Source organism: Salmo salar, chromosome ssa05 (assembly GCF_905237065.1).
Source record: "Salmo salar chromosome ssa05, Ssal_v3.1, whole genome shotgun sequence".
Taxonomy (NCBI): Eukaryota; Metazoa; Chordata; class Actinopteri; order Salmoniformes; family Salmonidae; genus Salmo; species Salmo salar.
Window position 1 is genome coordinate 62,421,491 of NC_059446.1, and position 13,204 is coordinate 62,434,694.

The 13,204-nt window shown below is 44.7% G+C and overlaps 1 protein-coding gene and 1 long non-coding RNA gene across 4 annotated transcripts in view; both read left to right on the forward strand.

Annotated features, from left to right (window-relative positions):
* LOC106605429 (probable assembly chaperone of rpl4) overlaps positions 1 to 2,107 on the forward strand; it is a 27,411-nt gene extending 25,304 nt beyond the window's left edge. Inside the window, exons 7-8 of one of the 3 annotated variants that reach the window (XM_045718526.1) lie at positions 1 to 173; positions 1,248 to 2,107. In XM_045718526.1, the coding sequence (XP_045574482.1) occupies positions 1 to 141 (141 nt within the window). In that variant the 3' untranslated portion in view covers positions 142 to 173; positions 1,248 to 2,107. The other 2 variants (XM_045718525.1, XM_045718524.1) reach the window with 2 other exon arrangements.
* A 410-nt stretch (positions 2,108 to 2,517) lies between these two features.
* Positions 2,518 to 6,828, forward strand: LOC123743247 (uncharacterized). The gene is made up of 2 exons (XR_006770054.1): positions 2,518 to 2,655; positions 5,921 to 6,828. It is a non-coding gene; the product is annotated as an uncharacterized lncRNA (long non-coding RNA).
* The last annotated feature ends 6,376 nt before the right edge of the window (positions 6,829 to 13,204 follow it).

Sequence of the window (13,204 nt, forward strand, 5' to 3'; positions counted from 1 at the left end):
GTCAACACCCTCACCCCCTGTCACAACGGCTTAAGAAAGACGTGTCATTGGGTGTGTGTACGTGTGGCAGTGGCCAGATGTGCCTCAGAGACGCCAGGCTTTGAGGGAAAGCTTCTTGGATTAGACCAGAGAACCTGCTGACCCGTGATGAACACACACAGACCAGCTGACCAGTGAAAGAGAGACACCAACACACTCTCACACATACACACCACACCACACAGAGCAGCCAACCTGTGAAAGAGAGAGACACAAACACACTCTCACACATACACACCACACAGAGCAGCCAACCTGTGGAAGAGAGAGACACAAACACACTCTCACATACACAGAGCAGCCAACCTGTGAAAGGAGGGAGGGAAACTTGCATTACTCTAAATGAGAAATGTGTTTAATTGATTGTGTGGCTTTGCTGAGCTCAGCACTCTTCTCTAATATATAACACTGTTCATTTAACTAACGGCTATCGCAGTGAAAAATCATACTATCCTGGCAGATACGTTCCTTTTTATAAATGACCATTCCATAAACGTCACAGCTTATGTTGAATAAGTACATTTTATCGAAATGCCATGCTACTCAATTGATCAGCTTGAAAATGAAGGACATCAACTGTCTCCAAATGAGCTCCTAGGGGGCCAAGCATCTTCAGTCATGGCCTACTGCTTGGAGACTGTTCCTGGGGTGACACAAATGCATGCACGTACGCACACACAAACTATTTTGGCAGGGTTACACTGTAAGTGTGAAGGTGATGTGTTCCTGCTGCTGTTTGTACTTTGTGTGCACGTACGTGCGTGCATGGATGAGACAGAATAATGCAGTTCAGCCCAGATTCTCAGACCTGCTTATCTCCCTCACTAGAGGAGAAGTTGTTTCGAACAAAAGGAATGAATCAGTGTGTGCGTATGTGTGCTGTAATGTGTGTGTGTGGTGGTGGGTTCCATTCTGTTATCAGTCCAGTGCTTCCACTCAGGCAGAGAGTTTTATACACCGGGAAATCTACTGGTCCCCCCTACAATAGGCTTTTGTAATGGTCCTGCTTCACAGCACATTTCACTGAGATAACAACAGCAATACTGTGTATGCGAGATAGGATTTCTCTCTGCTCTATCTGCTTTCCTTGTTCTGCTGAGCCCAATACACCAGGAAAGAGGCATTTTTCACAATAAATCGTGGTGGAAATGTGCATGTATGTAACAAACTGTGTCTCTCTCTCTCTCTCTCTCTCTCTCGCTCGCTAGCTATACGTGAAGTTGCGCTGTGACGACGGACCCATACTGGAGCACATGGAGCAGCTGCTGGGGGGTGAGACAGAGGGGGAGGAGGGGGACACAGACCCTGCCCTGGATGAAGACTTTGAGCTCTACAGTGAGGATGAGGGTGCCATGGAACATTGACCACACCCCTCTCTACCAGTGATGTAGTGGTAAAACAGTAGGTTGGTAACGCTGAGAGACGTTCGCGGTGAATAAAGTAATGCTCCCCACGTTTCCAATGTCTTTTTCTGTGATAGGTGCGTAAATAAAAAAAAACAGGGTAAATGGTGTTTAGACTGCATTCAACTCTCTACTTTTATAGTGCACTATTAACACGGACATTAAATAAAGGTAAAGTTTATAGAAATGTAGTTTACTAAGACCTCTTACCTATCTCTGTACACCTCACAAACTAGACCAGATGCAACACTTTGTTTGAAAGCAGCAGTTGCGAGTGCGACAGTCGATGGGTCGTTGAGTTTTCTCTGACGCTCTCTCTCGCTAGATATTATCTGTATTGTGTTCTCAGAAGTGCCTTTCTGCTGTTCTACCCTGAGTTTCCCAGAATCATATGACACCTCTCTCTGTCATATTAGTGCTGAATTGTTTTCTGTATTTGAAAGGTGTGATTGACATGTCGACTCAAGCTTTGTTTCCATTGTCCTGGACTGAACCAGATAAAAAAACAACTTCAATGTTGTCTTTTTTTTTCTCAATCTGCATATTTTTTTGATTCATGTTGTAATAATGAGGTGAATGTTTACTTCCCTTGATGACCCAGGCTCACTTTAGAAAAGATTCCATTCTGAATGTGACCGGCTAAAATAAAGAACTAATACAGAATAGATTTTGAGTGAAATGGCTTTCTTGCAACCTCTAAACCCAACAATGCAATTAACAATAACAAGAACAAAAACACACAATAAATAAAAAATATATTATACAGGGCCAGTTCCAGTACCATATTTACAATGTGCAGGGATACTGGATCGATAAAGGTAGATATGTATAGGGGTAAGGTAACTAGGCATCAGGATATAGGATAAACAGAGTAATAGCCGTGTATATGATGATTGTATGTGAGCGGGTGTGTGTGTGTGTATAGAGTCAATATGAATATGTGAGCAAATTATGGAGTGGGTGTGTACTGTATGTGTGTTGGAGTGTAAGTGTGTAGGGCCCTGTGAGTGCATAGATAAGAGGGTCAACTCTGATAGTCCATGTAGTCATTTTGTTAGCTATTTAGTTCACTAACAGAAGGGAGAGGAGAGGAATGACAGATGAAGAGCGAGGAGAGTGAGTGTTGTTTGTGTACAACACTCACCTCTCAACATTTCTCAAGGACCTTTAAGGCTTTATAGAAGCAGAATGTAGGATGAGAGGGTTGAGCCAGGTGAGTGTTTTAAGAGTACACTCTTTGAAAAAAGGGTTATTCGGTTGTCCCCATAGGAGAACCCTTTTTGGTTCCAGGTAGAACACTTTTGGGGTCCGGGTAATTCATCTTAACAGAACATGCAACTCATGTGAAGCAGCCAATAAAATTTCATTTTCAAACATTTGCTAAAATGCGATTAATAGGAAAACACCATTCTAAACAGTGCAAATGATGCGTGTGGGTCCATATCAAATTAAAGTTTGTCGCCATATGCAGATTAGCAGATGTTAAAGCATGTGGAGCAAAATTCTTATGTTTTTAGAGCCATAAGTGCGGTAAGTGTCCAATAGTACAATACTGAAACAAATAAGAAGCAACAAAAAATGAAGAAAGCTGACCTGACTGGAAATATCAGAATGAGCAATGTCAGAGTCCACAATATAAAAAAGTGGTGTGTATAGACAGCATGGCAATATATACGTAGGAAAAGGTATGTACAGCAGTAGTTATACAGGATGAGCTATGTCAAGAATACAGTATGTGTACTACATACCGTTGAGGTCAGAAGTTCACATACACCTTAGTCAAATACATAAACTCAGTTTTTCACAATTCTTGACATTTAATCCTAGTAAAAACACTGTTTTAGGTCAGTTAGGATCACCACTTTATTTTAAGAAGGTGAAATGTCAGAATAATAGTGTAGAGAATTAATTATTTCAGCTTTTATTTCTTTCATCACATTCCCAGTGGGTCAGAACTTTACATACACTAAATTAGTATTTGGTAGCATTGCCTTTAAATTGTTTAACTTGGGTCAAATGTTTCTGGTAGCCTTCCACAAGCTTCCCACAATAAGTTGGGTGAATTTTGGCCCATTCCTACTGACAGAGCTGGTGTAACTGAGTCAGGTTTGTAGGCCTCCTTGCTCACACACACTTTTTCAGTTCTGCCCATACATTTTCTATAGGATTGAGGTCAGGGCTTTGTGATGGCCACTCCAATACCTTGACTTTGTTGTCCTTAAGCCATTTTGCCACAACTTTGGAAGTATGCTTGGGGTCATTGTCCATTTGGAAGACCCATTAACTTCCTGACTGATGTCTTGAGATGTTGCTTCAATATATCCACATAATTTTCCATCCTCATGAGGCCATCTATTTTATGAAGTGCACCAGTCCCTCCTGCAGCAAAGCACCCCCACAACATGATGCTGCCACCCCTGTGCTTCACGGTTGGGGTGGTGTTCTTCAGCTTGCAAGCCTCCCCCTTTTCCTCTAAAAATAATGATGGTCATTATGGCCAAACAGTTCTATTTATGTTTCAGCAGACCAAGAGGACATTTCTCCAAAAAGTACGATCTTTGTCCCCATGTGCAGTTGCAAACCGTAGTCTGGCTTTTTTTATGGCGGGTTTGGAGCAGTGGCTTCTTCCTTGCTGAGCGGCCTTTCAGGTTATGTCGATATAGAACTTGTTTTACTGTGGATATAGATACTTTTGTACCTGTTTCCTCCAGCATCTTCACAAGGTCCTTTGCTGTTGTTCTGGGATTGATTTGCACTTTTCGCACCAAAGTACATTCATCTCTAGGAGACAGAACGCGTCTCCTTCCTGAGCGATATGACGGCTGTGTGGTCCCATGGTGTTTATACTTGCGTACTATTGTTTGTACAGATGAACGTGGTACCTTCAGGCGTTTGTAAATTGCTCCCAAGGATGAACCAGACTTGTGAAGGTCTACAATTTTTCTTCTGAGGTCTTGGATTTCTTTTGATTTTCCCATGATGTCCAGCGAAGAGGCACTGAGTTTGAAGGTAGGCCTTGAAATACATCCACAGGTACACCTCCAATTGACTCAAATTATGTCAATTAACCTATCAGAAGCTTCTAAAGCCATGAAAGAATATTCTGGAATTTCCAAGCTGTTTAAAGGCACAGTCAACTTAGTGTATGTAAACTTCTGACCCACTGGAATTGTGATACAGTGAATTATAAGTGAAATCTGTCTGAAAACATTGTTGGAAAAATTACTTGTGTCATGCACAAAGTAGATGTCCTAACCGACTTGCCAAAACTATAGTTTGTTAACAATACATTTGTGGAGTGGTTGAAAACGAGTTTTAATGACACCAACCTAGGTGTATGTAAACTTCCGACTTCAACTGTATGTAAAGTGAGTATTCAATTAACTTAACTTCTCATGTGACAGATGAAAAGTTAGAAACGTAGAATGAGGGGGCATCTAAAGATGCAACAACTAGGAAGGCTTACTAATATGACTAGGATTGTGACTTTTGCTTCTGGACAACAAAAGAAAATTGAAAACCAATGGAACAGGAAAGAAATGTTGGTTTCAATGGCATATGAGGAAGTCTTTATAAAATAATTGTCACCATGTTTCTTTGGTCAGATTTTGCCTAGGCTACCTTGAAGCAAGGTAAGGCATACCTCATAATAGGAAGTAAAACGTTCAGATTTCAAACAATTAAGTATATGTGTTCAAAATGCATTCTGCCTCCAGCTCACATTGCAAAGTGGTAGGTAATGATGGGCTGCTAGCCTGCCTACCATTGCCTATGCACTTGACAGGGAAATAGACTCTGTATGCTGTGGGGCATGTTTGATAAATAAGATACACAAGGACTAATGAAAATACACACGGCCCAATTTAATTCCACACAATGTAGCAAATTAACCTATAGACCAATAAGCATGACGGTCAAATGTATTTCCATCTAATATTTCCATCAATGTATAAAAAGCATTATCTTGCAATGGGATTGTATTTTCTCCCTGTCAATTTGGCCAGCAAATCATTTTTTTTTTATCGGCCAAAAGCCGGCAATTATGGATACAGAAACGCTGGTGTGCGTGCGTGCGTGGATGAAGTAGACTAATGTAGTTCAGCCAAGATTCCCAGATCTGCTTATCTCCATCACTGTGGACTAGAGGAGAAGTTTCATATTGGAGCAAAAGGAATTAATCAGTGTGTGTGCCTGTCTGTTTCTGTGTTGTGATTGCTGTAGCGTATGTGTGTGATAGTGTGTTCTGTTATCAGTCCAGTGCTTCCACTCAGGCAGAGAGAATATTACACACAGGGAAATCTACCGGTCCCCTCTACAATGGGCTTTTATAAAGGTCCCGCTCACAGCGTATTTCACTGAGCCCAATACACCGGGAAAGAGGCATTTGGTAGAAGTCACATTAAGTCCTAGTGGAAACGTGTATGTATGTAACAAATGTTTATTTCTGTGTGTGTGTGTGTGTGTGTGTCTCTCTCCAGCTGTATGTGAAGTTGCGCTGTGATGACGGCCCCATTCTGGAGCAGATAGAGCAGCTCCTGGTGGAACTGGGGGATGAGACAGAGGGGGAGGAAGGGAAACAGACCCTGCCATGGATGAAGACTTTGAGCCCAGTAGTGACGATGAGGAGGAGGAAGCCATCGAACATTCTCTCTACAAGTGATCTAGTGGTAAAACAGTGGGTTAGTGCACGCTGAGAGACGTTTGTGGTGAATAAAGTAATGCTCCCTATATTTCCAATGCATTTTTCTGTGATAGGTGGGGAAATGCACGGGCAAAATAAAGTGTGTAAAAGACATTTAGACCGCATACCCCTGTCTACTTTTATAGTACACTATTAACTCGGACATTAAATAAAGCTAAAGTTTATAGAAATGTAGTTTATAAAGACCTCTTACCTATCTCTGTACACCTCACAAACTAGACCAGATGCAACACTTTGTTTGAAAGCAGCAGAGTTGCGACTGTTGATGGGCCCTTGAGAGAGGATGAATGGGCCCTTGAGTTTTCTCTGAGTTTTGCTCTCTCTCTCTAGATATTGTCTGTATTGTGTTCTCAGAAGTGCCTTTCTTCTGTTCAACCCTGAGTTTCCCAGAATCATATGACCTCTCTCTCTGTCATATTAGTGCTGAATTGTTTTCTGTATTAGAAAAGATTGGTTGACATGTCGACTCAAGCTTTGTTTCCATTGTCCTGGAATGAACCAGATAAAAAACAACTTCAATGCTGTTTATTTTCTGTATTTTTCTCCTCTCAATCTGATACTTTTTGAGATACATGTTTTAATAATGAGGTGAATGTTTGCTTCCCTTCATGACCCAGGCTCACTTTAGAAAGAGATTCCATTCTGAATGTGACCTGCTAAAATAAAGAACTAATACAGAACAGATACTGTAGTGTTGTGGAGTTCATGAGAGGAGTGCTTTATCTTTTGTGGTCTAGTACTGTCTTTTTGCTAGCTAGGGCCATCTACTTTAAGTGCTGCCTGTCTTCCCACTGGCCCACTTGGTGTGTGAACTGCTGACTGCTCATCATTTGCAGATAGTTGTTGACACATCAACCAGGATCAACGGGCAGGTCAATTTGTGTCTTGTTTTGGTAATCAGTAGCTGTATTGGAGTGGGAGTGGTTTCACCTCTCCTAGCCAATCATCAATTAGTACAGGGAGATATGCTCTCCACCTCTGCTAGGCAATTAGAAATTATTGTTAGTTCTTCAGTCTCCCCTGGCGTTTTGTGTAACTTATTTTTTTACTTATTGTGTACATAATGTTGCTGCTACCGTCTCTTATGACCGAAAATAACTTCTGGACATCAGAACTGTGATTACTCACCGCGGACTGGAAGAAACGTTTTCTTTTAACGAGTCAGATGAGAAGGATATCCTGCTTTCACTGGAACAGGCCCAGATCCACACCTTTTGCGTGAAGAAAAGACGCAGGAAAAGGGGCCGCAGATTGGGCAGCCTTCTCAGAATCCGTAGGCGAGCGAGTAAACTCCCACTGCCATCTGTTCTTCTTGCTAACGTGCAATCATTGGAAAATAAAATTGATGACCTACGATTAAGATTATCCTACTAACGGGACATCAAAAACTGTAACATCTTATGTTTCACCGAGAGGTGGCTGAATGAAGATACGGACAATATAGAGCTAGCGGGATTTTCCATGCACCGGCAGAACAGAGATGCTACCTCTGGTAAGACGAGGCATGGGGGTATGTGTCTATTTGTCAATAACAGCTGGTGCGTGATGTCTAATATTAAAGAAGTCTCGAGGTTTTGCTCGCCTGAGGTAGAGTACTTTATGATAAGCTACTGTAGACCACACTATCTACCAAGAGAGTTCTCATCTATATTATTTGTAGCCATCTATTTAGCACCGCAGAACGAAGCTGGCACTAAGACCGCTCTCAACCAACTCTATAAGGTCATAAGCAAAGAAGACAATGCTCACCCAGAAGCGGTGCTCCTAGTGGCCGGGTACTTTAATGCAGGCAAACTTAAATCAGTTTTACCAAATTTTTACCAGCATATCACATGTGCAACCAGAGATTAAAAAAATCCTACACCATCTTTACCCCACACACAGAGATGCATACCGAGCTCTCCCCCGCCCTCCATTTGGCAAATCTGACCATAATTCTATCCTCCCTTCCTGCTTACAAGCAAAAACTAAAGCAGGAAGTACCAGTGACTCGCTCAATATGGAAGCGATCAGATGACACGGATGCTACACTACAGGACTGTTTTGCTAGCACAGACTGGAATATGTTCCGGGATTCATCCAATGGCATTGAGGAGTACACCTCCTCAGTCATCGGCTCCATCAATAAGTTAATCGACGACGTCGTCCCCACAGTGACTGTACCAGAACCAGAAGCCATCAATTACAGGCAACATCTGCATCGAGCTAAAGGCTAGAGCTGCCGCTTTCAAGGAGCGAGAGACTAATCCTGACACTTATAAGAAATCCCGCTATGTCCTCAGATGAACCATCAAACAAGCAAAGCGTCAGTACAGGATTAAGATTGAATCCTACTACACCGGCTCTGACGCTCGTCGGATGTGGCAGGGCTTGAAAACTATTACGGACTACAAAGGGACACCCAGACACGAGCTGCCCAGTGACGCGAGCCTACCAGACGAGCTAAACACCTTTTTATGCTTGCTTCGAGGCAAGCAACACTGAAGCATGCACGAGAGCACCAGCTGTTCTGGATGACTGTGTGATAACGCTCTCAGTAGCCGATGTGAACAAAACCTTTAAAAGGTCAACATTCACAAAGCCGCTGGGCCAGATGGATTACCAGGACATGTACTCAAAGCATGTGCTGACCAACTGTCAAGTGTCTTCACTGACATTTTCAACCTCTCACTGACCGAGTCTGTAATACCTACATGTTTTAAGCAGACCACCGTAGTCCCTGTGCCCCAGGAAGCGAAGGTAACCTGTCTAAGTGGCACTCACGTCGATAGCCATGAAGTGCTTTGAAAGGCTGGTCATGGCTCACATCAACAGCATCCTCCCGGACACCCTAGACCCACTCCAATTCGCATACCGCCCCAGCAGATCCACAGATGACGCAATCTCAATCGCGCTTCACACTGCCCTTTCTTACCTGGACAAAAGGAACACTTATGTGAGAATGCTGTTCATTGACTACAGCTCAGCGTTCAACACCATAGTGCCCACGAAGCTCATCCCTAAGCTAAGGACTCTGGGACTTAACACCTCCCTCTGCAACTAGATCCTGGACTTCCTGACGGGCCGTCCCAGGTGGTAAGAGTAGGCAACAACACGTCTGCCACGCTGATCCTCAACACTGGGGCCCCTCAGGGTGTGTACTTAGTCCTCTCCTGTATTCCCTGTTCACCCACGACTGCGTGGCCAAACATGACTCCAACACCATCATTAAGTTTGCTGACGACACAACAGTGGTAGGTCTGATCACCGACAATGATGAGATGGCTTATAGGGAGGAGGTCAGAGAACTGGCAGTGTGGTGCCAGGACAACAACATCTCCCTCAATGTGAGCAAGACAAAGTAGCTGATCATGGACTACAGGAAAAAGTGGAACGAACAGGCCCCCATTTACATTGATGGGGCTGTAGTGGAGCGGGTTGAGAGTTTCAAGTTCCTTGGTGTCCACATCACCAACGAACTATCATGGTCCAAACATACCAAGACAGTCGTGAAGAGGGTACGACAAAACCTATTCCCCCTCAGGAGACTGAAAAGATTTGACATGGGTCCCCAGATCCTCAAAAGTTTTTACAGCTGCACCATCGAGAGCATCCTGACTGGTTGCATCACCGCCTGGTATGGCAACTGCTCGGCATCTGACTGCAAGGCGCTACAGAGGGTAGTGCGAACGGACCAGTACATCACTGGGGCCAAGCTCCCTGCCATCCAGGTCTTAAACAATAGCCGGTGTCAGAGGAAAGCCCATAAAATTGTCAGAGACTCCAGTCACCCAAGTTATAGACTGTTTTCTCTGCTACCGCATGGCAAGTGGTACCGGAGCACCAAGTCTAGGACCAAAAGGCTCCTCAACAGTTTCTACCCCCAAGCCATAAGACTACTGAACAATTAATAACATCGCCACCGGACAATTTACATTGACCCCCCCCCCCCCCCTCCATTTTGTACACTGCTGATACTCGCTGTTTATTATCTATGCATAGTCACTTCACCCCCATCTACATGTACAAATTACCTCAACTAATCTGTACCCCTGCACACTGACTCGGTACCGGTGCCGCCTGTATATAGCCTCGTTATTGTTATTCTTATTGTGTTACTTTTTATTATTACTTTTTATTTTAGTCTACTTGGTAAATATTTTCTTAACTCTTCTTGAACTGCACTGTTCGATAAGGGCTTGTAAGTATGCATTTTACGGTAAAGTCTATACTTGTTGTATTCGGTGCATGTAACAAATAAAGTTTGTTGCGGTCGTCGTGGTAGTGGCACAGGTCTACTCGTTTCTTCTAAGTGGAGATTTTCTCTCACCTGTCCATCTCATCGTTTGAATTCCATCCTGTCACTGTCACTTGTCCACTCAAGCTTAACATTGTCATTTATCGCCCATCAGGTGCCCTTGGAGAGTTTCTCAATGAGCTTGACACCTTGACAAGGTCATTTCCTGATGATGGCTCTCCGCTCTTCGTACTTGGCGACTTCAGCCTCCCGACGTCAGCCTTCGATTCATTTCTTTCTAACTTTTTCTTACCTCTCCTTGCCTCTTTTGACCTCACCCAATCCCCTCCAACTCACAACCCCCCTCCAGGTTGCAGTGATCACTACTTTGTTTCCTTTTTTGTCTCCCTCTCCTCCAACCTTAACCTCTCTACCCCTACCCAGATGGTCATACGCCGTCGCAATCTTCACACTCTCTCCCACTACTCTCTCCTCTTCTATCCTATCATCTCTCCCTTCTGCTGAATCCTGCTGTCTCATGAATCTGCCTCTTCGACCCTACTCTCCTCCCTTTCCGCATCCTGTGACCTGCACTGTCCCCTTTCCTCCCGGCCGGGTCGGCCCTCCCCTCCTGCTCTGTGTCTGAGTGACTCACTCTATCTTCTCTTCCTCTGTATCCACTGCTAAAGCTGCATTCTACCACTCTAACCCTAGGAAACTCTTTTCCACCTTCTCCTCCCTCCTTAATGCTCCACCCCCTCCCTCCTCCCTCTCTGCAAACGACTTTGTCAACCACTTTGAACAAAAGTTTGACATCCGCTACTCATTCACTCAGCCTATTGAGTCCACTGGTCTCACTCTCACAGAACTACCCTATGCCTTGACCTCTTTCTCCCCTCTCTCCAGATGACATCCTGTGACTAGTGAGGTCTGTCTGCCCAACAATCTGCCGGCTTGACCCCATTCCCTCCTTCCTTCTCCAGACCAACTCTGGAGACCTTCTCCCATTCCTGACTTCCCTCATCCTTGATCCTAACCAGTCAGGCTTCAAGATGGGTCACTCAACCGAGACTGCTCTTTTGTGCCACGGAGGCTCGCCGCACTGCCAAAGCTGACTCTCTCTCCTCTGTTCTCATCCTCCTAGATCTATCCAATGCCTTCGATACCATGAACCATCAGATCCTCCTCTCCACCCTCTCAGGGCTGGGTGTCTCAGGCGCTGCACTCTTGGATTGCATCCTACCTGGCAGGCAGCTTCTACCAGGTAATGTGGAGAGGATATGTGTCTGCACCACATACTTTCACTACTGGTATCCCCCAGGGCTCGGATCTAGGCCCTCTTCTCTCTATACACCAAGTCACTCGGCTCCGTCATATCGTCATGTCTCTCCTATCATTGCTAAGCGGATTACACTCAACTACTTTTCTCCTTTCCCCCTTCTGACACCCAGGTGGCGACATGCATCTCTGCGTGCCTGGCAGATATTCGTAACTTGGATGTTGGCCCACCACCTCAAGCTCAATCGTGACAAGACGGAACTGCTTTTCCTCCCGGGGAAGGCCTGCCCGCTCAAAGATCTCTCCATCACCGTTGACAACTCGTGTCGCCCTCCCAGTGCAAAGAACCTAGGTGTTACCCTGGACAACACCCTGTCTTTCTCTGCAAACATCAAAGCAGTGACATGCTCCTGCAGGTTCATGCTCTACAACATCCGAGTATGACCCTACCTCACACAGGAAGAGGCGCATGTCCTAATCCAGGCACTTGTACTCTCCCGTCTGGACTACTGCAACTTGCTGTTGGCTGGGGTCCCTGATTGTGCCCTCAAACCCCTGCAACTTATCCAGAACTCTGCAGCCTGCCTAGTTTTCAACCTTACTAAGTTCTCATGTCACACCGCTCTTCCGCACACTCCACTGGCTTCCAGTCGAAGCTCGCATCCACTACAACACCATGGCACTTACCTACAGAACAGCAAGAGGAACTGCACCTCCCTACCTCCAAGCTATGCTCAAACCCTTCACCCCAACCCGAGCACTCCGTTATGCCACCTCTGGTCTCTTGGCCCTCCACCCCTACAGGAGGGAAGTTCCCGCTCAGCCCAGTCCAAGCTCTTCTCTGTCCTGACACCCCAATGGTGGAACCAGCTTCCCCCTGAAGCTAGGACAGCAGAGTCCCTGCCCATCTTCCAAAAACATCTGAAACCCTAGCGTTAAACAGTATCTTAATAATCCTCCTCCTCACCTAATAAAAAACCCTATTACGCATTCTTGCGTTTGTCTCACGATCCTTCAAACCGACGTGACAGCAGTATGGAGGACCAGGGATGTTCTCTTGATAAGTGCTCTGAAGGAGCTCCAGAGTTCCTCTGTGGAGATGGGAGAATATTCCAGAAGGACAACCATCTCTGCAGCACTCCACCAATCAAGCCTTCATGGTAGAGTGGCCAGACGTAAACCAGTCCTCAGTAAAAGGCACATTACAGCTTGCTTGGAGTTTGCCAAAAGACAATCTCTGAATGTCCTTGACTGGCCCAACTTTTTCAAAGTGGTTGAACCCGATCGAACATCTCTGAAAATAGCTGTGCAGCGACGCTCCCCATCCAACCTGACAGAGCTTGAGAGGATCTGCAGAGAAGAATGGGAGAAACCCCCCAAATACATGTGCCAAGCTTGTAGAGTCATACCCAAGAAGACTTGAGGCTGTAATCGCTGCCAAAGGTGCTTCAACAAAGTACTGAGTAAAGAGTCTGAATACTTATGTAAATGTCATATTTCAGCTTTTTATTTTGAATAACTTTGCTAAAATATCTAAAAACCTGTTTTTACTTTGTCATTATGGGG